Source organism: Herpailurus yagouaroundi, unplaced genomic scaffold, assembly GCF_014898765.1.
Source record: "Herpailurus yagouaroundi ecotype Mexico unplaced genomic scaffold, PumYag 165, whole genome shotgun sequence".
NCBI classification, from domain to species: Eukaryota; Metazoa; Chordata; class Mammalia; order Carnivora; family Felidae; genus Herpailurus; species Herpailurus yagouaroundi.
Genome location: NW_024412406.1, coordinates 18,519,834 through 18,546,150, shown reverse-complemented (window position 1 = coordinate 18,546,150; position 26,317 = coordinate 18,519,834). Strand labels below are relative to the sequence as shown.

At 40.0% G+C, this 26,317-nt stretch overlaps 2 protein-coding genes across 2 annotated transcripts in view; one reads left to right on the top strand and one right to left on the bottom strand.

The window, feature by feature from the left end:
• ARMC1 (armadillo repeat containing 1) overlaps positions 1-15,500 on the bottom strand; it is a 44,315-nt gene extending 28,815 nt beyond the window's left edge. The window contains exons 1-3 of the mRNA XM_040487705.1: positions 15,300-15,500; positions 9,551-9,771; positions 3,687-3,778 (exon numbers count right to left, since the gene is read on the bottom strand). Of these exons, the coding sequence (XP_040343639.1) occupies positions 3,687-3,778; positions 9,551-9,733 (275 nt within the window). The 5' untranslated portion in view covers positions 9,734-9,771; positions 15,300-15,500. The remainder of the gene's footprint in view (positions 1-3,686; positions 3,779-9,550; positions 9,772-15,299) is intronic.
• A 10,232-nt stretch (positions 15,501-25,732) lies between these two features.
• MTFR1 (mitochondrial fission regulator 1) overlaps positions 25,733-26,317 on the top strand; it is a 63,153-nt gene continuing 62,568 nt past the window's right edge. Inside the window, exon 1 of the mRNA XM_040487703.1 lies at positions 25,733-25,855. The gene's annotated coding sequence lies outside the window, so the exon portion shown is untranslated. The remainder of the gene's footprint in view (positions 25,856-26,317) is intronic.

Below are 26,317 nucleotides of genomic sequence, written 5' to 3'. Positions count from 1 at the left end.
GAAAAGAAAAGAAAAGAAAAGAAAAGAAAAGAAAAGAAAAGAAAAGAAAAGAAAAGAGAAAAGAAAAGAAAAAAGAAAAGAAAAGAAAAGAAAAGAAAAGAAGCTTGCTTGCCCTTTGGGTGCAGAAAGTGGAGTAGCAGCTGTCATTGCTTTGAGATCCATCACACCATTCAAGCTTTTATACCAAGGCCTGGCTCTTCACAGGCAGGCCCCAGCCAATGACTGAGCAGTGGGGACACTAGGTGGCCATTTCTGCCCAGTGCAAGTCTCATTCACAGGGCAATCCTTGCTGTGAGCTCCCCTTTGAGTTGACTATCAGATCTGCACTGCAATCTGAGACTCTCCTTGCCTCACTTGGTTTCCTCTCCATTATCCTTTTACAGATGACAGATCCGCACTGAAGTCTAAAGACTGGAGTCTAATCCTGCTTCATCCTCCTCTATCTTTATAGGCCTTACCCCACAACAAATCTCTTCCATTTCTAACTCCATTTCAAGATCTCTTTTCCAGATGATAAGCCAAGATAATGACCTGAATGGACACACCACTTCTCTTACAAAAATATAAGTAGTCTCCCTACTATTTTTTAAACGTCTCTCTCACATATACACACACACACATATACACATATCTACCAGAACATTAGCCAATCAAAAAAAATTGTTTTACAGGTTTAATCTATGCAACCTCTAAAATTTGCTCTAAATCTTTAAAGTTCAGATTTAAAGTACATTTTAACATATTAACATTAGTTTTTTTTCATGGAATTTCTTACATTTAAATAATTTTTACCACATAAATTTTCAACTTCAATAACTATACCTGTTAAAGGACAACACAATCTTAAGTTCACCATATGAATAAAACTGCACTACAGAAGCATCCATGCTATGCTTAAATCTTTGACTGTTTCCAAAAGAGCTAATATGCCAGTAAAAATAGTTAATTTATATGGGGGTGCCTGGGTGACTCAGTCAGTTGAGTGTCTGACTGGCTCAGGTCATGATCTTGTGGTTCAAGAGTTCAAGCCCTCCATTGGGCTCGATGCTGACAGCAGGGAGCCTGCTTCGCATTCTCTGTTCCCGTCTCTCTCTCCGCCCCTCTCCTGCTTGGCTCCTGCTCTCCCTCTCTCTCTCAAAAGTAAACATTTAAAACAAAATTGTTACCTATATGGCATCGAAGCATACTAGAAACAATAATGAAACATTTTATACAACTTTTTAGGATACACAAAACATTTCTACATATATTATCCATTAGATCCTCAATCACTTTGCAGGTGTTACTATAGGCTTTAGATAAGGAAACTTAGGGTCAAAGAGATTCTTTGTCTCAAGTAAGAACTAGAATCCAGATTTTTGCTGGTGGAATTGACCTCAAATCATAGAGATAATTAACACAATTGATACAGTTAATACTTTCTATTACTTATTCCTAACTGATCACTTCAATAAAAACAAGAAAAAAACTTCAGCCTCTATCTGGTCATTATCAAAGATCAAGGCACCACAGAACTATCCTATCAGGCAGCTGACCCCATAAGAACAAATATTTTAGAGATTTCTGAAAAATAAGATTAATAAAATAAAATCTATCCAGAAGCTAAGAACACCAAGAAAAAAAGCACACTGCCTTGGAAGTCAGTTTCGATGATTCTTCACTGATATAATTTAACCATTTAGCATTTGGGAATTACAGAAGAACTTTTGTGAGCACTCAAGCCAAAGAAACTCCAAGATTTCTTTCTTGTGGTCACTTACAGTGGATATTTATTATTCTTGACCCTTTTATGCCCTAGAATGCTGTGGGGGTTTCCATGGTGAATCTATGCATAAGCTAAACCATCAGATGTGTCAAAGACGCAATGTGAGATTAGGTTTGCACTAGAACTGTGATGTGAACAGGACACTTACAACTAATGAATTCTTTCAAGGTGAGGTGGAAGGTTGTAAATGGAGACTTCATATCCCACCCTTGTAGCTCAGAAGCTAGCTGTGACTGAGACTGATGTGGGGAGCTGCATCAGACCTTGCAAGAAACTAAAGGTGAATACAGACTCTGAAATGGCACCCAAAGCCTTTTAAAATAAATAGAAAAATTTTAACAGAACTATGAAAAAAAGATGCAGTTGGGCAGGTGGGTGGGGAGCAAGGATTTAAAGAGTAACAACTCCTGTATTGTTGTAAAATACCTCATCTGTATACCTTGTACTGGGACACTTTATTTCTCAGTACTGCATGGCAGGAAATGGAATGCCAATAGAAGACAGTTGTGTTGGTGATTACTCACTTTAAATCAGATAAATTAAATGGTTACCCTTCATAGTTTTAAAGGCAGTCATGTCTAGTAGAGGATCAAAATACAAAGTAAACTAAGATTAGGCCTCAGAAGCATAGCTTTTTTGCTTTCAAAGTGGAAATATCAAAACACTTAATCTTCAGTTCCTAGTCTTCTAACAGGAAATCAACAAAGACTAAGAAAGGAACAAAGGAACAAAACCAGACACTCCCAGGGGCAAGAGAGCTGAAGGACTACAGACAAGTAACATGGACTTTTTGTATCTTCCTCACCCATGAAATTGTTATCTGCCAAATCTATCTCAAAAAGTTTTAAGTAACATAAAAAGATAATGGATGTGAAAACCATAGTAAGCTGAAAGGTGCAATTAAAACCACCCATTTGCTAAAGTTCAAATTAAATACCTCTAAGTCTCTGAGAAATGTCTTAATGATGCTCAGAAAATCTTATCAAAAGCCCTTTTTTGCCATGATACTGATGAAGTTTTTTTTTTTTTTTTAATTTAAATTTTAGTTAACATACAGTATTGTTTTCAGGAGTAGAATTTAGTGATTCATCACTTACATACAACACCCAGGGCTCATCACAACAAGTGCCCTCCTTAATACCCATCACCCTTCTAGCATATCCCGCACCCACCTGCCTCCATCAACCCTGTTTGTTCTCTATAGTTAAGTCTCTTATGGTTTGTTACCCTCCCCCGTTTTTCCCCACCTTCCCACATGAGCGAAATCATATGGTATCTGTCTTTCTTGATTGACTTATTTCACTTATATATTTTAGCTTCATTTAGCTGTTGCAAATGGCACGATTTCATTCTTTTTGATGGCTGAGTAATATTCCCTTATATGTATATATATATATGCATATATATACACACATATACATATATATACATACATATATATACATATATACTTTATGTATATATATATATATACACATACACACACACACCTTTGTCTATTCCTGATGGTTCTTTTGAGTAAGACAGGGATGAAGTAATAAAAGAACTTTGTAAGGTACTATAATACTGCTTACTTTCAAATGTGATTAGTAACCTATGTTGCTCTGTTTACATATACCTCACAAAACTTAAAGGTAGGATTTTCTCTTTTTAAAAATATGATTCATAAGAACCATGTTTATCAACATTTTAAATAAAATTTGAGCATTTTCATAAATACTATTAATATCTATGTTTAAGAATAATCAGAAGACTGACAATCAGAACACTCCTAGACATAAAACCCATAAAAGTATGCCTTCATATTAGAATAAAAATTTCAGTGAAATGATGTATTACATTTCACTGTATATTACAACATACATTTAACAGGAAGATCCATTTTTCCACTGCCTTAGGAGACACCATCTATTGTACTTACTTCTGTATAACATTTTGCAAGCTTAACATCATCCCCAGTTCTCCTTTCATCTTCTCTCTGTTAGCTCGGCATTCTGCCAAGTACCGAAGAGCCTACAGCAAAAACAGTGACAGGTTAATTTACAACTCCAGACTATTCAAAACTAAGCTCATTACTAACTTACTGCAAGAGGAAAAAGATGAAAAATAAGTTTTTGTTTTTAGAATCAATTGGTTTTGAAGTATTTAGAAACTCTTCTTTAAATGCGATAATCACAGCAGACCCCTAGGGAAGAAATAATCCTTTTAGCTAAAGTATCTGAATCTGCTCTTTGAAATAATGGTCCCTAACTTATCTGTAAGGTCAAAATTAGGTTGTCCTGGCTTTATTTTCACCACTTCATCTTAAAAAAAACATTTTTTTTTTCCAACGTTTATTTATTTTTGGGACAGAGAGAGACAGAGCATGAACGGAGGAGGGGCAGAGAGAGAGGGAGACACAGAATCGGAAACAGGCTCCAGGCTCTGAGCCATCAGCCCAGAGCCCGACGCGGGGCTCGAACTCACAGACCGCGAGATCGTGACCTGGCTGAAGTCGGACGCTTAACCGACTGCGCCACCCAGGCGCCCATTCACCACTTCATCTTGACAGAGATATATGAAACCACATTCCATTTATTAATTTTAGGGAGTAGTCTCAATAGCTACCATTTCCCCCTAGATACTTTTTACATATTAATTAAAATAAACTGCTGAGCGAGACAAAACATAAAAATACCTTTACAGAATGAACTGTTTTTAATTTTACAATTCACCTTTAAAGTGTCCTTTTTTATTGAAAAACAAAAGATGAATTTACAGATTTCTACTTTGTCAAATTTTACTTTTCTAGGGTGCTTTTCTCTTAAAATGTAAAGTATATTTTGGGGGCACCTGGGTGGCTCAGTTGGTTAAGCGTCCAACTTCGGCTTAGGTCATGATCTCGCGGTTTGTGAGTTCAAGCCCCATGTCGGGCTCTGTGCTGATAGCTCCGAGCAATCAGCACAGAGCCTGGAGCCTGCTTCAGATTCTGTGTCTCCCTCTCTCTCTGTCCCTCCCCTGCTCTCACTCTCTCTCTGTCTCTCAATAATAAATAAACGTTAAAAAAAAAAAAAAGTATAGTTTTCAAGTATTTCACATGCTGATTCTCTTAAGGATTTCATTTAGCTGTTCTACAGACCTCCTAATCTCTCATCACTTACCAAATACTTTGGTAGCAGATTTTTAAGAATACATCTGTGATCTGTGAACTACACCATCCACAACTCTGCCATCTCAGCCTGCTGACCTTCACATTTGCTACTGGTCCTCTGTACTACATTTCCCAAGTGCCTGGTGATTACTGAAAATGGTACTATCTACGAAATCTATTCTTTCTGCAACTCCTCCCAACCTTGACATTCACTTCAGTCTATAAAGGATTAACTGCCATGGGAACTGACCTCCATCCACAAAAAGCCAATAGGACAACATATATTAAACACACTGAACAAGAGGTGGCATAGGACTGTAACCCCTGAGAGAAGAGAAATACGAGGGGGGCCCAGTAAGTGCCCCACCTTACTGCTTTGGAGGCAGTTTTCAGACTAGACAGGGAGGGGAAACCCAAATGGAGCCCAGGGGTCTTGCTGGGTTAAGGATGCAGATATCAGAGGCGGGGAGGTTAGGATGGTGCAGCATAATAACAATCAATATTTGGTCTTTGTCCTGTCCCTGGTGCAGAGCTCCTAAAACCCCTGGAATTTTCTGAGCGATAGCAGTTTCTTTTGTTACTCCTAAAGCAGCCCTTTTGATCACACCTGGGTTTATGTAAAAGAAGTGAGGTAGGCTGAGGCCCCAAGATAGCCTCAGAACGGGTCTGGTCACTAGTAAGACCAAGAGATTAGAGGCTGGGAACTTTCAGCCCCACCCACTGACTGGGAGTAGGAAGGTGCTGAAGATTAAGCTCTATAAAAACTATTGAACTGGGGCACCTGAGTGGCTCAGTTGGTTGAGCGTTTGACTCCTGATTTTTCTGCTCAGGTCATGATGTCAGTTTCATGAGTTTCAGCCCTGCATAGGGTCTGTGCTGATAGCATAGTGCCTGCCTGAGATTCGCCCCCTCTCTCTGCCCCTCCCCTGCTCACACACTCTCTCTCAAAATAAGTAAACTTAAAAAAAATTTTTTTTTTTAACTCTTGAACAAGGAGATTCAGAATTTCTGAATTGGTGAATACAACCGTCAGCAAGGAACATCCCAACTCCACAGGGACAAACGTTACCGCCCTCAGGACCCTTCCAGACCTTTGCCCCATGTACCTGTTCATTTGTACCCTTTACAATAAGCTGTTAAATGTAAGCCAAGTGGCTTCCGGAGCTCTGGAGCCATTCTAGTAAATTATCAAACCCGAGGAGGGGGACACTGGAACACCTAATTTATAGCTGTTCAGTCAGAAATGCAGGTGACCTGATACTGGCAACTGGCCTTTGAAGTGAATGTAGTTGCGTGGGGGTGAGCCTTAAATTGAGGGAGTTTGACATTTAACTCCAGCTGGGTAGTTTCAGAATTGAATTGAACTGAATTGAATTGCTGGACACCGAGCTGGTGTCCGCACGGAAATAGAATTGGCTGGTGTCAGAAAACACCCCAGGTGGCTAGAATTTGCAGAACAGAATAGGAGAGAAGAGGGATCTGACCAGGATGGGGGGAAAAATCAATAGAAAGAGACCTAGATGTGACAGAGATGGAATTAGAAAATAAGGGCATTAAGAGAGCTATTGTAAATATGCTCCATATGCTCAAGGATGAGTAGGAAAACATGAGCGTGATGAGGAAAGAAATGGAAGATATTAAAAATCCCCAAATGTAACTTCTAGAGGACAAAAACATAATACCTGAAATGAAGACAACCCTGAATGGGTTAAGAGATTAGACACTACAGAAAAAAAGATCAGTGCACTTAAAATACAGTGATATAAACTATCCAAAATGAAGCACAGAGAGGGAAAAGACTTAAAAGGGGAAAAAAAAAAAAAAAAAGAGAGCAGCGCAACAATGACCCGTAGGACAACATGAAGTACCTAACATACATGTAACTGGAGTCCCAGAAGAGGAGTGAGGAGGCATTAAAAAAACCCTGAAATTATAATGCATGACAATTTCCCCAAATTAATAAAAACTATAAAACCACAGACCCAACCAAGCAACTCAACAAATCCCACAAGAACAAAACCAAGACACAAAGGAGACCATCCATATCAAGCACATCATAATCATTTACTGAAAAACAGTAATAAAGTCACCAAAAAAAGCCAGAAAAAAGAATTATGTAGAGAGGAACAAAGATAAGAATCATAGCAGTCTTATTAGAAATCATATGAAATCATATGAAATCATAGAGTATAGCTAATAAGCCAATAGTGAAGATAAAATTTAAAAAACACCACACCTGCTCTTCAACTTCAGTGGGAACTTGCACCCATGTATCCCCCCTCCTACTTTGTCTCTAGCTCTGTCCCTCCATGACTTGACTTCCCTTCCTGTTCACCCTGGCATCTACAGTCTATCATTTCAACCACTCTCTGGCCAAAATCCTAAACTCCCTTTGCTAGCCTTCTGTGTAACTTACCTGGCCAAGAATCAACCCTGAACAAATCTGACTCTTTGGCTCTCAGGACCTGTAGTGGCCTGAAGGAGGTGAAAAAGGGATTTTGTGAGCTGTAAGCATCTTACCAATCCAGTGTCACCAAACTAGTCAGGCCCTCAAAACTGCTGAACAATCCCACCTTTCTCCTCAGTCAGCAACCTGTCCCATTTTCTGTAGCAACTCTCAGGGCCTCCTCTTCAAACCGCTTCCACTCTGGCAGCCCCTGGCCTCCTTCTTTTTTAGCCCCTAGCCTTCCAAATTTAAATAGGTCCAAGTCTAGTCCACCAAAAAAAAAAAAAAACAAAACAAAAAAACACACTTCTTCCTTCTTTCTACCCCAAGTCCCTATCTGGAGACCTATCCCAAGACCTATCTGGTGTTGGTCTTATCCTTATTGCTCTCTCTTATCCTTATTGCTATTCATATTGAAATAAAACCAATCTAGGGACCATGCAAATTTTCCCATTTGTTACTAATGTTCACTTGTCAATGTCTGTTTTGCCTATTAAACTTCACTCTATGAAGGTAAAACAGAAAATCTGTATTATGAAATTTGATTTTTGAAAGGGAAAATGCATATATTATTGCTCTGTACAAACTTGTGAAATTAGACTAAATGGGTCTCTAGGTAAAGGGCAAGGAGTTTGTGGGGCACCTGGGGGGCTCAATCGGTTAAGCATCTGACTCTTGGTTTCAGCTCAGGTCATGATCTCACAGTTGGTGAGTTCCAGCCCCACGTTGGGCTCTGCACTGACAGCGTGGTCCTGCCTGGGATGCGTCTCCCTCTCTCTCTGCTCCTCCCCTGCTCACTCTCTATCTCCCTCTCAGAAAAAAAGGGGAGGAGGGCAAGGAGTTTAAGATTTATTTTACAATAATCTTTTTTAAGCATTTTTGTTATGATTTTTTAAAAAAATTTTTTAAGTTTATATTTATTTTGAGAGAGAGAGCAAGCAGGGGAGGGAGAGAGAGAGAGATACAGAATCCCGAGTCGGCTCCGCACTGTCATATGTTTATGGTTGATTTGTTCAAATCAGAATCTAAAAATCAGGTCCACATATTACCCTTGGCTGATCTGTCTCTTCAATCACTTAAAAAAAACACGTTTGTTTATTTATTTATTTTGAGAGAGAAAGAGAGAGCATGAGTGGGGGAGGAGCAGAGAGGAGAGAGAGAATCCTAAGCGTGGCTCCATCCCACAAATAGTGAGATCGTGACCTGAGCCGAAACCAAGAGTTGGACATTTAACTGACTAGCCACCCAGGCTAAATCACTTTTAATCTTTAACAGTTACCACTATTCCTCTCCTCCAGCCAACTGCCTTTCTTTTTAATGCCATTTACTGTTCACACAACCAGAATATCTGTCCTCGAGAAATGATCACATTCTGGACTTGCCTGATTGCAATGTTCTTTCACACTTCTCTAGCTCCTGCATTTCTCATAACACAGTAGTTCCTTCTACACTATTAGCCATGATCCTATATGTTTTTCTCTGGTCTTCCCCTTTCCTTACCTTTCCCTCCCATCTTATGCTAAAATAAGTGCTATGTCCATCGACTGAGAAGCAGATAAGGAGAATGTGGCATTCCCCTACAATGGAGTATTACTTGGCCAGTACTATTATATGCTACAATGTAGATGAACCTTGGGAACAGTGAAAGAAGCCAGTCACAAAACCCACATATTCTATGATTCTATTTATGTAAAAAATATATAGGCATTTTTGCCCAAATAGGCAGATATATATACAGTGGCTACTTAGGAAAGGGGGCGGGGAGCAATAGGTAGATGAGTTTCTTTCTGAGGTGATGAAAATGTTGTAAAACGGGACTGTAGTAATGGCTGTGCAACTCTGTGAATACATTAAAAACCAATGAATGGTACACTTTAAATAAGTGACTTGTATGGCAAGTGATTCAGACCTTAATAAAGGTATTACCAAAAAAAAACCCAAACCGTAAGTTTCCTCTTCATGTGTCTATCCATACTGATATAATCCTCAAGATTTCTTAAGTGAAAAAAGGAAGTTGCAGAACATTTCATGCATATAATATGCTACCATTTGTGTCAAAGGTACATATATGTTTGCATATATAGAAATACAGACTTACTATTTGCTCTATAGTCAATTTTAATTTTTTTACCACATCATCTAACATTTTCAAGTTCTCCTGAATTGCAAAATTGTAACACCAAGACTGAAATTACTACAGGCAACTTACCAGCAAAGCCGAGTGGACAACAGGGGGGTTGGGATGGTCCATAAATAAAATAAGGCCAGGCAGACATCCCTGATCCTGAACAATGGCTCTTCTATTTAATGGATCTGCTGCTAGATCCCGTAGCTGGTTAACTACCGAGAGAGCATCAGGTTCTTCATTCATGGTGGAGGAGGAAGAATTCATCTTCTATGCCATACACATGAACAAAATCTTCTTAAATTCTGTAGAAATGGTTTGCAAAATTAGCTCAAGGCTGCTGAGGTATATTATGGCATTTGTTAAATAATCAAGATTACAACACCCTTAGAAAGAAACAGATGAATCTAAATCACACAAAAACTTGAGAATTGGCAATCCCACAGTTTAAGTAAAATGAACATAAGAAGCTAACTAAAAAAAAAAAAAAATCAAATAATTTATGTGTGCACAATGTTTAAAGAACATATGTCATCTTCAATATTCCAATAAATTCCGTTTAGCAATACATATTTTAACACTAAAGTCACAATAAACAAGATCTTTACAGTTCAAGCTCATGACCTTCACTATACTTCTCCAATCATACCACTGCTAGTGCTATTTTCCTCTAGAACATTTCTGGAGCCTAAAACAAGTGCCTCAGGGAAAGGTGGCTAGCTGAAAGCTTTTTTTCTTATTTATCTATGAACAAAACCCAGCATACCGGATTTACAAAAGATAAAATCCCCTAGGAAAAAGGAGTCAAAGAAAGCTGTGAACAAAAAAGCCTCACCCTGTGTCTGAGGCCCAAGGAGTTGGGGAGATCATGGTGAAGCTGAACTGAATCTAAGCACACCTGTGCCATATTTGGAAGAATGACACAGAAATTGAGGTACTTCACTTGACAGATAAGGAAACAGTCACAGAGAAGTTAAACAATTTGCCCCAGGTGACAAAAGTACAGAAGTGGGCTAAAATCTTATCTCCTAAACTAATCAAGTCTTTCCACTTTCCATACAGTTCTTTTAAATTCAAAAACTTTTTCCCACAAAAATAAACAGAGTATTTTAGAAAATATAACATGCTAAACGTACAAAAGTCAAAGAAAAAAAATCAAGAAATAATAGTCATATATGCAGAAAGTTAAAAATAACAACTTCCATTAAGCAAGTTACACAGTATATTCCTTATCAGTAAGAATATAAAGGTGTAAATACTTTCCACAAATCAATCAGTATGTTTATTTATTTTTTTAATATCTATTTTTGAGAGGGAGAGCTAAAGCAGGGGAGAGGCAGACAGCAGAAAGCCCAATGGGGGGCTTGAACCCATGAATCACAAGATTGTGACCTGAGCTGAAGTCAGATGCTTAACCAACTGAGCCACCCATACGTCCCAATCAGTATGTTTAATTCCAATTTCAAAAACAGTAACAAGTAGAGCGGGAGAGGAGGGATAAAATTTTTCTCTAATTCCAAAAAGGCTATTAAAGATTATTTGGGGGGGGGGGGGCCGGGGAAGGTAATAAGGCAGAATTAGCCTTACCCTATGTTGAAATATACAAAGCTATAAACAATAAGTGGGGGGGGGGGAGGGGCACAGAGCAGTAGAGAGATACTTCTCCCAGGAAAGCTACTTATACACATTCAGTATAAGAAAGTGGGCTCTCAGAGAGTCAGACCAAGGCTCCACTACTTGGTAAACGTGATTTCTGGCAAATCCTTTACTCTATCTCAGTTTCTTCATCTATAAAATAGGGCTAATCATAGAAGCTACCAAATGGTGTACTATCTAAATAAAATAATACACAGAAAAGGGTTTAGACTGGTGCCTGGCACTGTAAATGCTCAATAAGTAACAGTTTTAAGTTACATGGAGCCAAAAAAATCCATCAAAAATAGTAAGATTACTCAATAAATGGTGTTGGAATGACTTCTGAGCAATTTAAAACCACTGCTAAGCAAGTTAATTCATACCACATGGCAAAAAGAAATCATTAAATATACATTAAATTTTTTAAGTATGCAAGCAAATGCAAAATTAAAGGACTCAGAGAAAATAGGGCTTTAGCAAAATAGTATTTGGCAGGTTATTTTCAAAAAATGAAAATATTATTGTTACTATGGCAATTAAAAAAAGGATTCAGAAAAAAAGCAACAGACTGAACACACAGATAAGACTAACACGTTTGGGGGCATGTTGCCTCTTAGGTGGCTCTATAGAGATTGGCATCCTGAATATCCCTGTTTACAAACCAGCTTACCATTGAGCTTTATGTGCTGTTACCAGCATGAATCTTATCCAAAACTGGAACCTGACGAACCAATTACTGGCTGAAAGGCCTAAGAGCCAATCCCATTTAAGAACCAAATACTCTGGATGAGGTCCCTTTGCAGGACCTTAGAACGGGAGAGCTCCATTCTTATTTAAGAAGTTGTTTGAGGGGTGCCTGGGTGTCTCAGTCGGTTAAGCAGATGACTTCCGCTCAGGTCATGATTTCACAGTTCCTGGGTTCAAGCCCCGTATCGGGCTCTGTGCTGACAGTTCAGAGCCTGGAGCCTGCTTCAGATTCTGTGACCCCTTTCTCTCTGCTCTTCCACTACTTGCTTTCTGTCTCTGTCTCTCTCTCTCAAAAATAAACATTAAAAAAAAAAAAAAAAGGCATTAGTTAACTATTTAGTGGGAATGATTCTGAAAAAGTTATGGCCTTTCCTATTCCTTAGAGATGAATAAAAGTCAAAACATTTAAAACTTTCAATCTTCAAAGCCCACAGACCAGGAGAGGGCTCAAAACAGGATCAGCCAAGGAAAGGATCAGGAATACCACAAGGCGCCAAAAATCCAGACATAACAGAGGCAGAAATTGTAGTCAAGCACTGCATTTCCTATGGCACTTAACTGAAGGGAAGAAAGGTAGACAGAGCTATGATTTCTCCCCCAACTTAGAAGGGTTTTTATAAAACTTCAAGAGAGAACTCCTCAGGGTTAAAGTTCATTTTTCTTTCCTTATTTAATATTGCCAATATCAAGTTACTCTGAGAATTGCCTGAATCCTGCTAAATGATCAATATTTTTGTGTATTGCAGAATTCACATAGCAGCTTTTGCAAGATAGCTATGAACAGCTAAGAAAATGGAAACAGATAAGTAAAAGTTAGAACTTTAGGGGCGCCTGGGTGGCGCAGTCGGTTAAGCGTCCGACTTCAGCCAGGTCACGATCTCGCGGTCCGGGAGTTCGAGCCCCGCGTCAGGTTCTGGGCTGATGGCTCAGAGCCTGGAGCCTGTTTCCGATTCTGTGTCTCCCTCTCTCTCTGCCCTCCCCCGTTCATGCTCTGTCTCTCTCTGTCCCAAAAATAAATAAACGTTTGAAAAAAAAAAATTAAAAAAAAAAAAAAAAGAACTTTAACCCCAATTCATGTATTAGACACATTTAGTTTTTCTATATCAATTGTATCATTTTCAAACAGGCTGTTTGATAAAAATGTTAGCCTTCATAGGCTGGAAAGTGTTTTTTAAAGTGTTTTTAAAATATTTTGGTATTCATTCTATCCTACCCTCTCTTATTCCCAAATTTGGCAGATCTCAAATAATTTTTAAATAACCTTTTAAATATACTGATCTGAACAATTTTATAGCAACCTATGACCCATAATGTAAGTTAAAAATTCTCTTCCTTTCTTCTACAAAGAGTACCACATTAAGTTCAAAAGAAAATAAGCTTGCTCTCTAGTTGCATTTTTCATTTAAAATACCAATGCCAAGAAATGTGGACCCGGATAGCCTACATCAGAATAAACTGAGATTATCATTAAAATGCAGATTCCAAGGCCCATACCCAGCCCTCACCAGGAATCCTTGGAGGCAGGGCCCAAAGCATCATTCCAGGTGATTCCTGGTACAAATAAAAGCAATTAACACTTTACAGTGCTTGATAAGTACACGTCTTTTTAATATGGCTAGAGGCATCTGAATGAAACCTTAAACATTAAAATTCTACATACTTTAATTCCTGTGCAACATACAGTAATCCCTGAAAGTGATTTGGGGACTATGTTTCAGTTTTATTGCCAGATAACCAAATGAATAAACTAAAAAAACTACTAGCAGTAGCCAACCTACAGGCTCCTTCCAAAGAAAATGACCGAAAAGTTCCTGATCAAAGGAACAAAATTGTGGGGGGGAATTATGGTGGGGAATTTGTGTACTGATGATGTGTGAGTAAACAGAAAGTTCTTGAGACTGTATTAGCAGTAGTATTTAACATCTTTCTTGTCTCATTTCATTTTTTAGACTAGTACCTGACACCTTACAAGTTAGTTTTTAATTGATTTTTAAACATTCTTTTCTAAGTAAGCTAAACTTGACAACACAGACATAAAGAAAAATCAAAGTCTCACTAGTAAATGAGAAAAATGTGGAACTTTTCCCTAGTCCATTAAAATACAAATGGATGGGGTGCCCGGATGGCTCAGTCGGTTAAGCATCCGACTTCAGCTCAGGTCGTGATCTCGCAGTTCTGAGTTGGAGCCCCGTATCCAGCTCTATGCTGACAGCGCAGAGCCTGGAGCCTGATTCAGATTCTGTGACTCCCTCTCTCTGCCCCTCTACCGCTCATACTCTGTCTCTCCAAAAATAAATAAATGTTAATATATATATACGTATGTATATATATATAAAAAAAAGAACACAAATGGATACAATACATACCTTTTTTTCCCTCTTTTGTTTAGTTCAATTTGGACAAACAGATCATTCTAAGATAATACTGCATGCTCCCCAAACTTTAAGACTCTGATTACCCAAGGGATCTTGTTTAAAAAAATTTGATTCAGTAGATGGAGAGAGGCCTGAGATTCTACATTTCCAGCAAGCTCCCAGATGAGGCATATCCTGCTGGAACTGGGAACTTAGGTGATAGACGTGAGACTATAATTAGGCAGATGCCTGAAAGATTTTTTCTTTTGCCAAAGCTTACCATTTAATTCAAAGAATGGTTTAGGTCTCTTAACAACTATGAGCTGCAGAGGGTACACACCCACAACCTAAATCCATATTCAGTTAAGCAAGTTTTTAAAAATATCATAAGCATGGAGTTCCTATCTGGCTTTCCCTTAATTAGCAACTAACTAACTCTTTCAGAAGCTAGTTACCTCACTTGAGCCTCAGTTTCCTCTCGTAATAACCTTGAGTGATGGTTAGGATCAAAAAAAACAAAAAACAAAACAAAACAAAAAAACCCAAAACTTGAAACGATACAACAGAGCACCAGCAATTACCAAACAAGAACAGAACTTAATCTTGTGGGTACTTATATTCCACCAGCTATCGGGGTATATTCTGCCCAAACACATCAGTACACTATCACGAAAGGAGCTGCAAACTGCACGAAGGTCTCCCAAAAACTTAGGAAAATACAGAGATGTGAATGCTGGTCTCTCTTGAATGGAGACAAACACAACGATGCCCTTCCATTCTTAGCAGCAGACATGCAGGTGCACAAAAGATAAAGTTACCAAAGAACAAGCTGGAGAGATGAAGATGACATCTATTAATACCAGGGTTTGTAAAAATCAGACGTGTGGGGGACGGAGAGGAACTGAACAAAGCTAACATTTTCACAGGGCACATTGGAGCCTGGCGCTATAAAGCGCTTGGTGGGACGCGCTGCTGGGTCGGGAGAAGGCCAGCGGAGCGCCTCGGCCCAGGCCGAGTTGCGGACTTGGTGCAGGGGCCGCTTTCCGCGGCCTTCCGGGCTCCACCGCTTTGTCTGCCGCCCCTGGATCCTTACATACCACGCCAGAGCTTTAGGAGTCCGGAGCCGTCCGCACCATCAGGGCCACACCAACGAATGGAGCACAGGGACCCGGGAGGCGCAAAGACGGTCCCTCCGTTCGCAGCCGCCGGCCTCAGCGACGGCAAACGACCAGGTTAACTCTAGAAGCCAAAGAGCGAGGACACTGGCGGGGAAAGGCTCTACGGACTCTCCCCCACGACCCTGGAACATCCGTCAGTCCTGCCCTCTCATTGGCTGAAACCATTCCAACGTGAGGATAAGACATCCAGTACGTGAAGGCCTTCTTAGACTAAAGCGTTCATTGGTGACCTAGGGAAATGCACTCAGTATTGAACGGAAGAGTCCAATGAGAGTCCAGGAACACTTGAATTGGACCAAACGACTCTCCGTTCGCTAAGCTTTAGGCACGGAAAGAACCTTGGTTCCGGCCGGGAAACCGTCGTGGTTTCCCAACTACAATTTCCAGCTTTCCGGCGCTGAGGGGAATCTCTCTCTGCTCCTGCGTTCGGAAATTCAAATCGAACTTTTTGTTCTGGCAATTCTTTCAGTTCTAATAAAGGATTTTCATGATATTTCATTCGTTTTTGTGACTCTTAATTCATAATCTTTAAAGTTTCTTGGCGTTTTTGGTAAGAACATATTAGCACATTAGGCGTTTCGTTAATTTCTTGTTAGTGTCCTCTGTCTTCCTAACACCGGGAAAGCTGCAAAGTACAGTTTTTTGTTTTAAATAATAACGTCTTTTCTGAAGGTTTTTTTTTTTTTTTTTTTTTGGTAAGGGAAAGGGACTTCTAATTAGAACGTTCTCAAATTCGTCATGATGTATTTTTAAAATACTGTCTTCTATTTAGTTAATCATTGTAAAGATTTATATACCTTTAACGATGACAGGCACCGGTTTTAAGTATAAATCTTGGGTTTTGAAGCTATTTCTCTAAATATAAGTGTAATCTAAATTATATAGGCCAGTCTGAGAATAATGCATCCATTGCACGCAATAACTTCACTGAAAGGAATCTAGATTCTTTCAGTTTGATTTTGCCACATAGCTCATGTATTAAAGTCTCAAGGAATTTAAGAGGCCTCTAATAGGGCAAGTGTGGTTAAGAATAAATGTCGCCGGGCGGGGCGCCTGGGTGGTTCAGTCGGTTAAGCCTCCAACTTCAACTCAGGCCATGATCTCAGGGCTCAGCGTTCGTGGACTGGAGACCCTCATGGGCTCTGTGCTGACAGCTCAGAGCCTGGAACCTGCCTGGGATTCTGTGTCTTCCTCTCTCTCTCTCTGCACCTCCCTGGGGCGCCTGGCTGTCTCAGTGGGTAGAGCCTGCTACTCTTGATCTCCACGTCCTGAGTTCAAGCCCCAGGCTAAGTAAGCATAGAGCTTACTTTAAACAAACACCTCAGGCTGTGTTCTACGCAATTGTCTCCAATACTTTGATTCCTAAGTGAATTCAAAATCCAGTTACTTCTCAAGTTACTTTGCCTTTTCTTATTCTTAATTTCCTCTTTCTTCTAACAAGCTCAAGAAAACAGGAGCAAAGTAGAATAGAAAAATGTCCCTTTCACACCATTTGACCTATAGCAAAAACAAGTGAGAAATGATGCATAATGTCCAGCAGTAGAAGCACCAGCCTCATTTTAAATAATCAACCAGACCAACCAACTGCTGGAACTGAGGGGGAAAAGGAAAAGTTAAAAAGGAGATTGTGATACATTTACAGTAAGAAAAAAGGCTGTAAAAAAGTAAATATAGGAAGTCCAAAGGGCACAGACAGGTTAAACATAATCCATTTGATTGAGTAAATGAAATTTTGTTCAGTATTGTTATTAAAAACAACGAAATAGCCCAGGAAAGTAAACCTGCTATTTTTTCTAAAATCAATTTATCAAAAAGAGAGAAGACAATTGGGATTTTCCCAACTAATAATTGATGACATAGATTTTTGGCAGTGGTCAGAATATATATCACATAGAGTCTTTTTTAGAAGTTCAAAATCTAAAGTTAAATATAATCATGCCTCTGACATTAAAGTAGTGAGAAGACTAATCCTTCGCAAACTGCCATTACAGAGAGTTGGATGACTGGCATTTAAAAACAGGATGTAGTCACAAAAAATAATTAACAATTTCGTAAGCACTTATGGACTACAAGCCCCAGGAAGTTTAAGATTTTAAGAATTTATATTCCTATGTTAAAAATCTATGAACTTGACACCAGTAAAGTTATACTATCTGCCATTATGAGTTGTTGCTAGTTCTGAGCCTCAGGCATCTTGCCACAGGACAGCTGGAATGTTAAGTTTCTCAATAGCTGTGTTGCTTAAGACCCAGGAATCAGATAAAGGTAGTTTCATTTATTCAATTATTTAATTAATTATTTTATTTATTTATTTAATAATTTTAAAGTGTTTATTTATTTTAAAGTGCTTGAGAGTGAGAGAGAACATATGCACATACAGGTAGTGGCAGAGAGAGAGGAAGAGAGAGAATCCTAAGCAAGCCCCATGTTGTCAACACAGAGCACGATGTGGGGCTCTATTTCACTAAACCGTTTAAGATTATGACCTGAACCAAAACCAAGAGTCAGACACTTAACCAACTGAGCCATCTACGCACCCCATTCACTTATTTTAAAACTATTTTCAGAACACATTCAATGTGCTAGAAACAGTCTTAACGATGGATTCAAAAATACAAGAAAACATAATCACTGCCCCCAGGTTTATGGTCTAGTGTTATGGTTTCCAAAACTTATTGATCAAGTACTTCTTTCAGTTTAAAAAAATGTTTTGAGCACGCAGCTTGGTTATATGTATATTATTTATTCATAAATTCTATACACATACTATAAAACTAATATGTAGACTTAAAACATATCAAAATAGAAAATTTTAAAGGATGAGAAATAATTATAAATGTATTTGTATGTATCTGAATGAAAATAAAATTGTGTCCATATACATTATATACCAAAAAACTGAAATTCCAGATGGATTAAGAACACAAGTATAAAAAATAAAATATTGAAAACCCTTTAAGAAAATCTTGGTGACTACATATAACAATATAGAAGTAGAGGAGACGTTAGACAAGACTAGAAACTCAAAAGTTAAAAAAGAAAGAAATTAGCGGCGCCTGGATGGCTCAGTTGGTTGAGCGTCTGACTTCGGCTCAGGTCATGATCTCCCGGTCTGAGAGTTCGAGCCCCATGTCAGGCTCTGTGCTGACAACTCAGAGCCTGGAACCTGCTTTGGATTCTGTGTCTCCCTCTCTCTGCCTTCCCCCACTCACGCTGTGTCTCTCTCTCTCTCTGTCTCAAAACTAAATAAACATTAAAAAAAATAATTTAAAAAAAATCCAGCAAAATCTATTTTTTTTAATTTTTTTAAATGTTTATTTAGTTTTGAAAGAGAGAGAGAGAGGGACAGCATGAGCAGGGGAGGGACAAAGAGAGGGAAATACAGAATCTGAAGCAGGCTCCAGGCTCTGACCTGTCAGTACAGAGTCCTATGCAGGGCTCAAACCCAGGAACCACGAAATCATGATCTGAGCCGAAGTCAGATGCTTAATAGACTGAGACACCCAGGCGCCCCCCAGCAAAACGTATTCTAAAAAATAATATATTTTTTTGACCCAGCAAATCCTCAAGAATCTAAAACAAAAAAAGCATCAGTATATAAAGACGTAAGAACAAAGATGTTTGTTGCAATATTGTTCACATAGGCAAAAAAAAAAAAAAAAAAACCCAAAAAAAAAAATCCCAACATCAAATGAATACATATCAATAGTGGAATGTTTTAGTAAATGATGGTATATCTACAGGCCATGGACCATTATGAAAAATATATTAGAAAGAGACATTGAGGAATTTCCACATTGCTAACTGATAAAAGTTGCTTTGAAGTATATATATGTATATATATATGTATATTTGTATATATATGTATATGTATGTTATATATGTATATATATAAATTACATATGTATATATAACACACACAGTATGATCTTATTTTTGGAAACAATAACAAATCATATCCTACACGTTTATATAAATGTGTACCATTATACATTATTCTATGAGCATGGAAAACATAGAGAAAGATACACTCTAAGTTTTCAGCAAATATTACCTGAATGGGTGGGATAGGATCTGGGAGACTAGGTGCTCATCACATACAAAAAAGTTAAAAATAAATTAGCTTTACTGGGGCTGTGTGTAAATATAGTTCTATACATAATTTGATAAATGTTCATTAAGTAAAACCATATGTAAATGAAATGAAATGTAATCAACAAAAATCTAGGTGGTATTTTGTAGTTTCAAGGAATTTCTTTTGCAAATAGTAGAGTGATAAACGTGGGGTCACCAAACAGTTACATCTGAGGAGGATACATTGTAAGAAGTAAGACAGGAGAGGGGCGCCTGGGTGGCGCAGTCGGTTAAGCGTCCGACTTCAGCCAGGTCATGATCTCGCGGTCCGTGAGTTCGAGCCCCGCGTCAGGCTCTGGGCTGATGGCTTGGAGCCTGGAGCCTGTTTCCGATTCTGTGTCTCCCTCTCTCTCTGCCCCTCCCCCGTTCATGCTCTGTCTCTCTCTGTCCCAAAAATAAATAAACGTTTGAAAAAAAAAATTAAAAAAAAAAAAAAAGAAGTAAGACAAGAGACTGGTAAAGTAACCAATAAACCTTACCCAGTGACTCAGTGTCTGTAGGACCTCATTCAGAAAAGCTACATGGTACCATTTGGGTCAAACAAATCAACTTTGACCACATGCTGGCTCTATGACTTTGTACTAATCACCTGGCTATGAGGACATCAATCTCCTCTAAAAAACAGATCATAGAACCTGCCTTCCACTACTGCTATAGAAATCTACAATTAAATAGTGTGAGAACACCTAGCCCACTGTCTAGAAGATGTTTCATAAATGTACATTTAGTCCCACTTCTCTGTATAAAAACCTGCTCTCCAGAAAAGATCTGATAAGAGCTAATTTGTAATGGCAAAATTCTTGAGTGCTTACTGATACTAGAAAAAATTAAAAAAAAAGAAACATCACTCGTCACTTTCAGAGAATTTGAAGGAACCAACTCATTTTTCTGAAAACTGGTAATGATGAGAATCAAACCAAGCATTGAACCTGCCTTTCTTGTATGTATTATATTTCAGGGTAACAAAATAGTTGATGTGTGATAATTATTCTGAAAACTGGTAAATATTAAGAAACAAGCATTCAACTTGCTTTTCTTTCAACGTTTATTTATTTTTGGGACAGAGAGAGACAGAGCATGAACGGGGGAGGGGCAGAGAGAGAGGGAGACACAGAATCGGAAACAGGCTCCAGGCTCCGAGCCATCAGCCCAGAGCCTGATGCGGGGCTCGAACTCACGGACCGTGAGATCGTGACCTGGCTGAAGTCGGACGCTTAACCGACTGCGCCACCCAGGCGCCCCACAACTTGCTTTTCTTTACAAATGTGCTTCAAGGTGACCAGCTAGCTAATAAATGACACATACAGCCTTACTTTGTCTTAAAATGCCCCTTACATGGGCACTTCACTGTCCTACCCAATGGTCTTTTGCCAGTTAGGTTTTTCTGGATTCTAACTCAGAACCTTCTAAGGCACATTTCAATGTGTTTTATTTTCTATAGACAGGCAATCAGAGCTAGAGAAAATGCAGAACCAGAGAGAGTCTTGATTTTCAGGGAAGATACTGTTTAAGACTTGCAGATTATTCAACCTATCTCACCAAATGGGATTGTCATTAGACCTAATATAAGATAGGCTGATGGATATATTTTGACATTTGTCTGTCCCCTACTTTACTAGTCACTGGATCACACACACACAGCTGACTGTCATTCAGGGGTATCATTTATTGGGCCCTTGTGATAAACCAGACATTACCCTTCGTATTTTACAAATCTTACACAATTGGTCCTCAGGGCCACTCTGTCAGGTGACTGTTTTCCTTTCCCACTGTGAGGGTCAGGAAATTGAGACCTAGGGAGGCTGACTAACTTGCCCAGGGCCACACAGCTGATAAGTGGCAGAGGATATTTGGAAGATGGGTGTGTTTCACTTGGAAGCCTACATTCCTTCTACAAGAGAAGTCAGTCTCACCATCTACCAATGTGAACAAATGGGAATCTGACCTCTTGTTAAATTTCTCCAAGGAGGGGCGCCTGGGTGGCGCAGTCGGTTAAGCGTCCGACTTCAGCCAGGTCACGATCTCGCGGTCCGGGAGTTCGAGCCCCGCGTCAGGCTCTGGGCTGATGGCTCGGAGCCTGGAGCCTGTTTCCGATTCTGTGTCTCCCTCTCTCTCTGCCCCTCCCCCATTCATGCTCTGTCTCTCTCTGTCCCAAAAATAAATAAATAAAAACGTTGAAAAAAAAATTAAAAAAAAAAATTTCTCCAAGGAATCTGGCCCACAACTAGCCCTGGTCACCTTTCTCTGGCTGAAAACACACTTAATAATGGATAAATCTCTGCCTAAACAATGACATTATAATCCTTTAATCTGCTAGGAATCTGAAGGCATAGAAAGGTCGAGGGACTTTTTCAAGTCTGCACAGTGAGTAAGAGAGAGCACCGATTCTTTCTCCTCTATTCAATCAATCAATCAATCAATCAATCAACCAATCTGCCAGACAAAGTTTAAGTTATTCTGGATTTTGCCCAGGAAGCTGAGGCGTTTATTTGGGTAAAGAACTCCAGGATCAGACACACTAAAAAGAAAAGTCCATTTTCTTCTAAAATCCCCAAATAGATTGTCCTGTAACTTTCTACATTAGTTTCTGAACTTAGCTATGCAAAATAATTATCTAAGATTCTGGGAAGGGGCCTGGACATATGCCCTAAAGTGAAATTTAAGAACCCTCAATCTTGCTGAGATAGAAATTGTATTATTTATTTCTTTCAAACAAATCACTTCAAAACTTAGCAGTTTAACACAATAATCATTTATTATCTCATAGTTTCTTTGCATGCAGAATCCAAGTGTGGCTTAGTTTAGGGTCTCTAGCTCAGGGTCTCTCACGAGGTTGCAGTCAAGGTGTCAGTGGGGCTCCAGTCATCTCAAGGCTCAACTGGGAAAGGATGTTTTACCAAATTCACTCACATGGCTATTAGCAGGATTCAGTTTCTCAAGGGTGATGAAAAGAGGGCCTCAGTTTCTTGCTGGCTGATGGCCAGAGGTCTCGCTCAGTTTCTTGCCACATAGGCCTCTCCATAAAGCAGCTCACAATATGGCAGTTGGCTTCTCTCAGAGACAGTAAAAGAAAGACCAATAGAAAGCAAGCAAGATGGAAGCCACACTCTTTTTTAGCCTAATCTTGGAATTGCCACCCTATCTATCTTGTATTCTATTCATTAGAAGGAGGACTCTAGGTCAAACCCACCCTCATCAAGATGGGATTACACAAGGGTGTGAATATCAGGAGGCAGGGATCACTGGGGGCCATTTTAGAGGTTACTTATCACAGAGATGTAAATAAAGAATTAAAAAACAAGGAGGTGGGGAGCCTGGGTGGTTCAGTCAGTTAAGCATCCAACTTAGGCTCAGGCCATGATCTCATGGTTCATGAGTTCGAGCCCCTCGTTGGGCTCTGTGCTGACAGCTCAGAGCCTGAAGCCTGCTTTGGCTTCTGTGTCTCCCTCTCTCTACCCCTTTTTATTTATGTCTCTCAAACATAAATAAACATTAAAAAAATTTAAAACAAACAAAAACAACAAGGAGGTAATATATTTCCTAGCTCTGTCCACTAAGCGAGGTTAGATTCAATGACACCCCAGTAGCCACAAGTATACCCAGTGCCCAGATCTTGGTTTCTAAGCATCATTCCAGTGCTCCTTGGAGAAATGGCTGACTCTAATGCTGGGGCAGGAAAAATACAAGATCAGCTTGGAGCCTTTTATAGTTCAAGAAAACAGAAGATGACCAAAAACCAAAAAAACCACAGGAATCAACTGAAAAGAGCTCCCAGTGGCTAAAGCTGGAACAATTTGAGCAAAAAATAAAAATCATAATATAAAATATAAACAAAATATAAATATACATGACTCTTTATAAACAAATGATTGAGTATAAATAAATAATAAATCTTACTTAGAGAAGAACTCTAAATTACATAGCTATTCCACTCCAGGAGATGAAGCTTAATCTCTTATGACCCTTCAGGGTGGGTAGGATTTAGTGACTTGCTTCCAAAGAAGAGAATATGGAAAGAAGGTAAAAAATGCAACTTTACAGTGGAGAAACTAGTAAATACTAACCTGGTCAGGTGATCACAGTTAACATCAGCAGAAATAAATCATGCTAATATCATGTACCCTCAGATATGGTGTGATGAGAAGGGCATCTCAACGTGTGGTATTTCCCCCAAACCTTATAACCCCAGTCTAAATCTGAGAAAAACAGCAGACCAATTCAAATCAAGGTAAATTGTATACTATATCTGACCACACTCCTCAAAACTGTCATAGCCATATCAAGATTCTGAAAAACAAGGAAAAATGGAGAAACCGTCACAGACCAGGAGTCTAAGTAAGAAGGTATGATGACTGAATGCAAAGTAGCATCTTGGATTGGATCCTGGAACAGAAAAAGGACATAAATAAAACCTGAATAAAGCCTGGAGTGTAGTAAATAGTGAGGTACCAATGTTGGCTCCTTAATTTTATACATGCATCATGCTAATATAAAATGTTAGCATTAGGGGAAACTGGGTGAGGGGTAGGGACTTCTTAACTATCTTTGCAATTTTTCTGTAAATCTAAAATTATTCTAAAATAAAGTTTATTAAAAGCAAAAAGTGAAACAACCTGCTCATAATTTCAAGTGTGATGACTAGAAGATTTTCCTCTACTTTCTGGCTCAGCACATTTTGCATCCTTTCTCCTCCACCAGCCACATACTTCTGGTGCCAGGTGCCATGAGACACAATCATAGGCCCTTTGTCAGTGAGATGGCATATAATATGGCTACATTACAACACCGTGAAAGTTAGCAATAACTCATCACAGAGGTAGCCTAGCTCAACTCCTCCCCTCACGCAGATCCCCCAAATGCCCAGGTCACTAATGGGCACATAGCATGCAGAGAAGTGTGAAGAGAAGGAAGCTGGAACGGAGAAAAGGTAGGTCTTAACCAGTCTCTGTTTGAAGGGTTCTTTAAGACATCTTATTACAGAGTAGAAAACAACAGATAACCATGTGAACTCAGCGCTAGCATCCCTCCTTGGGTCTTAGAAAGGGCTGGTCCAAGTCAAGGGGCCTGAGCACAAACTTTATTAGATTCTCAGTAAATCCACCCTTTAAAGATCTCACAAGAAACAATTAAACTTTGCCAGAAACACCAGTATCCTTTGCCTCCACTCCTTTAGCTCAGGAGCATCAACTTTCATCAAGCCTCAGCTGAAGTGCACCTCTGGAATGTGTTTCTTGAGCCCCTGAGCTGGCTTAGGCAGGTCTCACAGGCTCCCTACATTCCTCCATTATAGCATTAGGCTAAAAAAGTTTGTGTTTCTTTCTGTTAGCCTGTAGGCTCACCAAGGGCATGGTTCAAGGCTTTTAAAGACTTTGTACTGTCATAATGGGCCCCCAACAAGCCCTTGTTGACTAAACGAATTAACACCCTTGCTGAAGTTGGGAAGCCCTGGCCAGGAAGAGACTTGGGCACCAGGGCTAAAACCATCATAGCTCTGGTGCCTGCCCAGTGACCTGTGGAATCTATTACAGAGGGAGGGTGAGAGAGACAGCCAATCAGCAACAGCCTTTTGAAAGGCCATACAGAAGCAAGATTTTTACTCTACATATGAATTTCTTACGGGGCCTACACACGTTACCATGCTGAATTTATTCTTAGCTACAATGTAATGATAATTTCATGGCAGAATTATTTGAAATCTAGTGTCACAGAATATTCAACTGTTAAAAAGCATGTGTCCCCATGAATCAGACTAAACAGTTGGTGTAACTGAAGACAGTAAAATCCTCATCCATGCTCTTTGTATACCCCGCGCCCTCAACCCCCCTAAACACAAACACCCCAGATATGAAGCTCACGTGGGAAGATCTGCCAGGTAAATACAAGTCCCAACAGCGTGGGATAAAAGGGATAAAAGGGCTCAACATAAGTCAGGTTAACAAGGGCTTAAGACTCCCACCTTCTTTCCAGGTGATACACATTTACGGCTACATTCAGAATGTGGATCTTGCTACACATTTACAGAATGGGGTTTACTAGCAAAGTACTTTCCAGGACAGAGCAGTGAAGACACAAACAAAGCTAGGTCCACGCGACAGCGGCCGCTTCCCTCCAAGCTCCACGCATGCGCACACTGATTGTGAAAGGTGGCTGCAGGCGCGTGGGGCGGTAGTTTCTCTTCCCCTCCCTGTTCTGCCTACCCGCCTCTGGGCCGGAGGAAGCAGCTGATTGGTCAGTCTGGTCCGGACTCGGGGCGGAGATTGGGTGATTGGCAGTAACGCCCGGGGTAGCCAAGCTGGAAGCAGGGGAAGCTCAAGAAGGCTCCTGGCTGCCTCGCGGCCGAGGTAAGTGGGGGCTAGGGACTCGGGAAAGCGGTTGGCGTGGAGTCAAGGAAGCGTCCGCAGGCCTGAGGGCGGTGGGAAGCTCTAGTAACAGAGTAGGAGCTGAAGGAGCCGTGGGTTCGGGCATTCGAGGAGGACCGCGGGCTCCATGGGCCGGTTGGGTGTCTGCGCCGCGGCGGAAGAGAGGCGGAGACGTTCTCGGGCTGCCGGGGTGGCTGAGGGCCCTGGTGGGGCTGGAGCACTGGCGGAGCGGAGGGAAGTCGGCCGACTTTGTCCTGAAGGCTGGGACTCACCCACGCACATCTGCCCCCTCCCTTCCGCTCCTGGTGCATCCTTCGGGGTCCACAGTAAGAGCGCCAGCCGCCGGTCCCTGGAAGGCCGCCCTTTGCGGTGGTTCCCTTGGGCGTTGCACTTTTTCCTGAGGCTAGACCGGTCGGACTCGCGGGTGCACCTCCGGGCCGGACC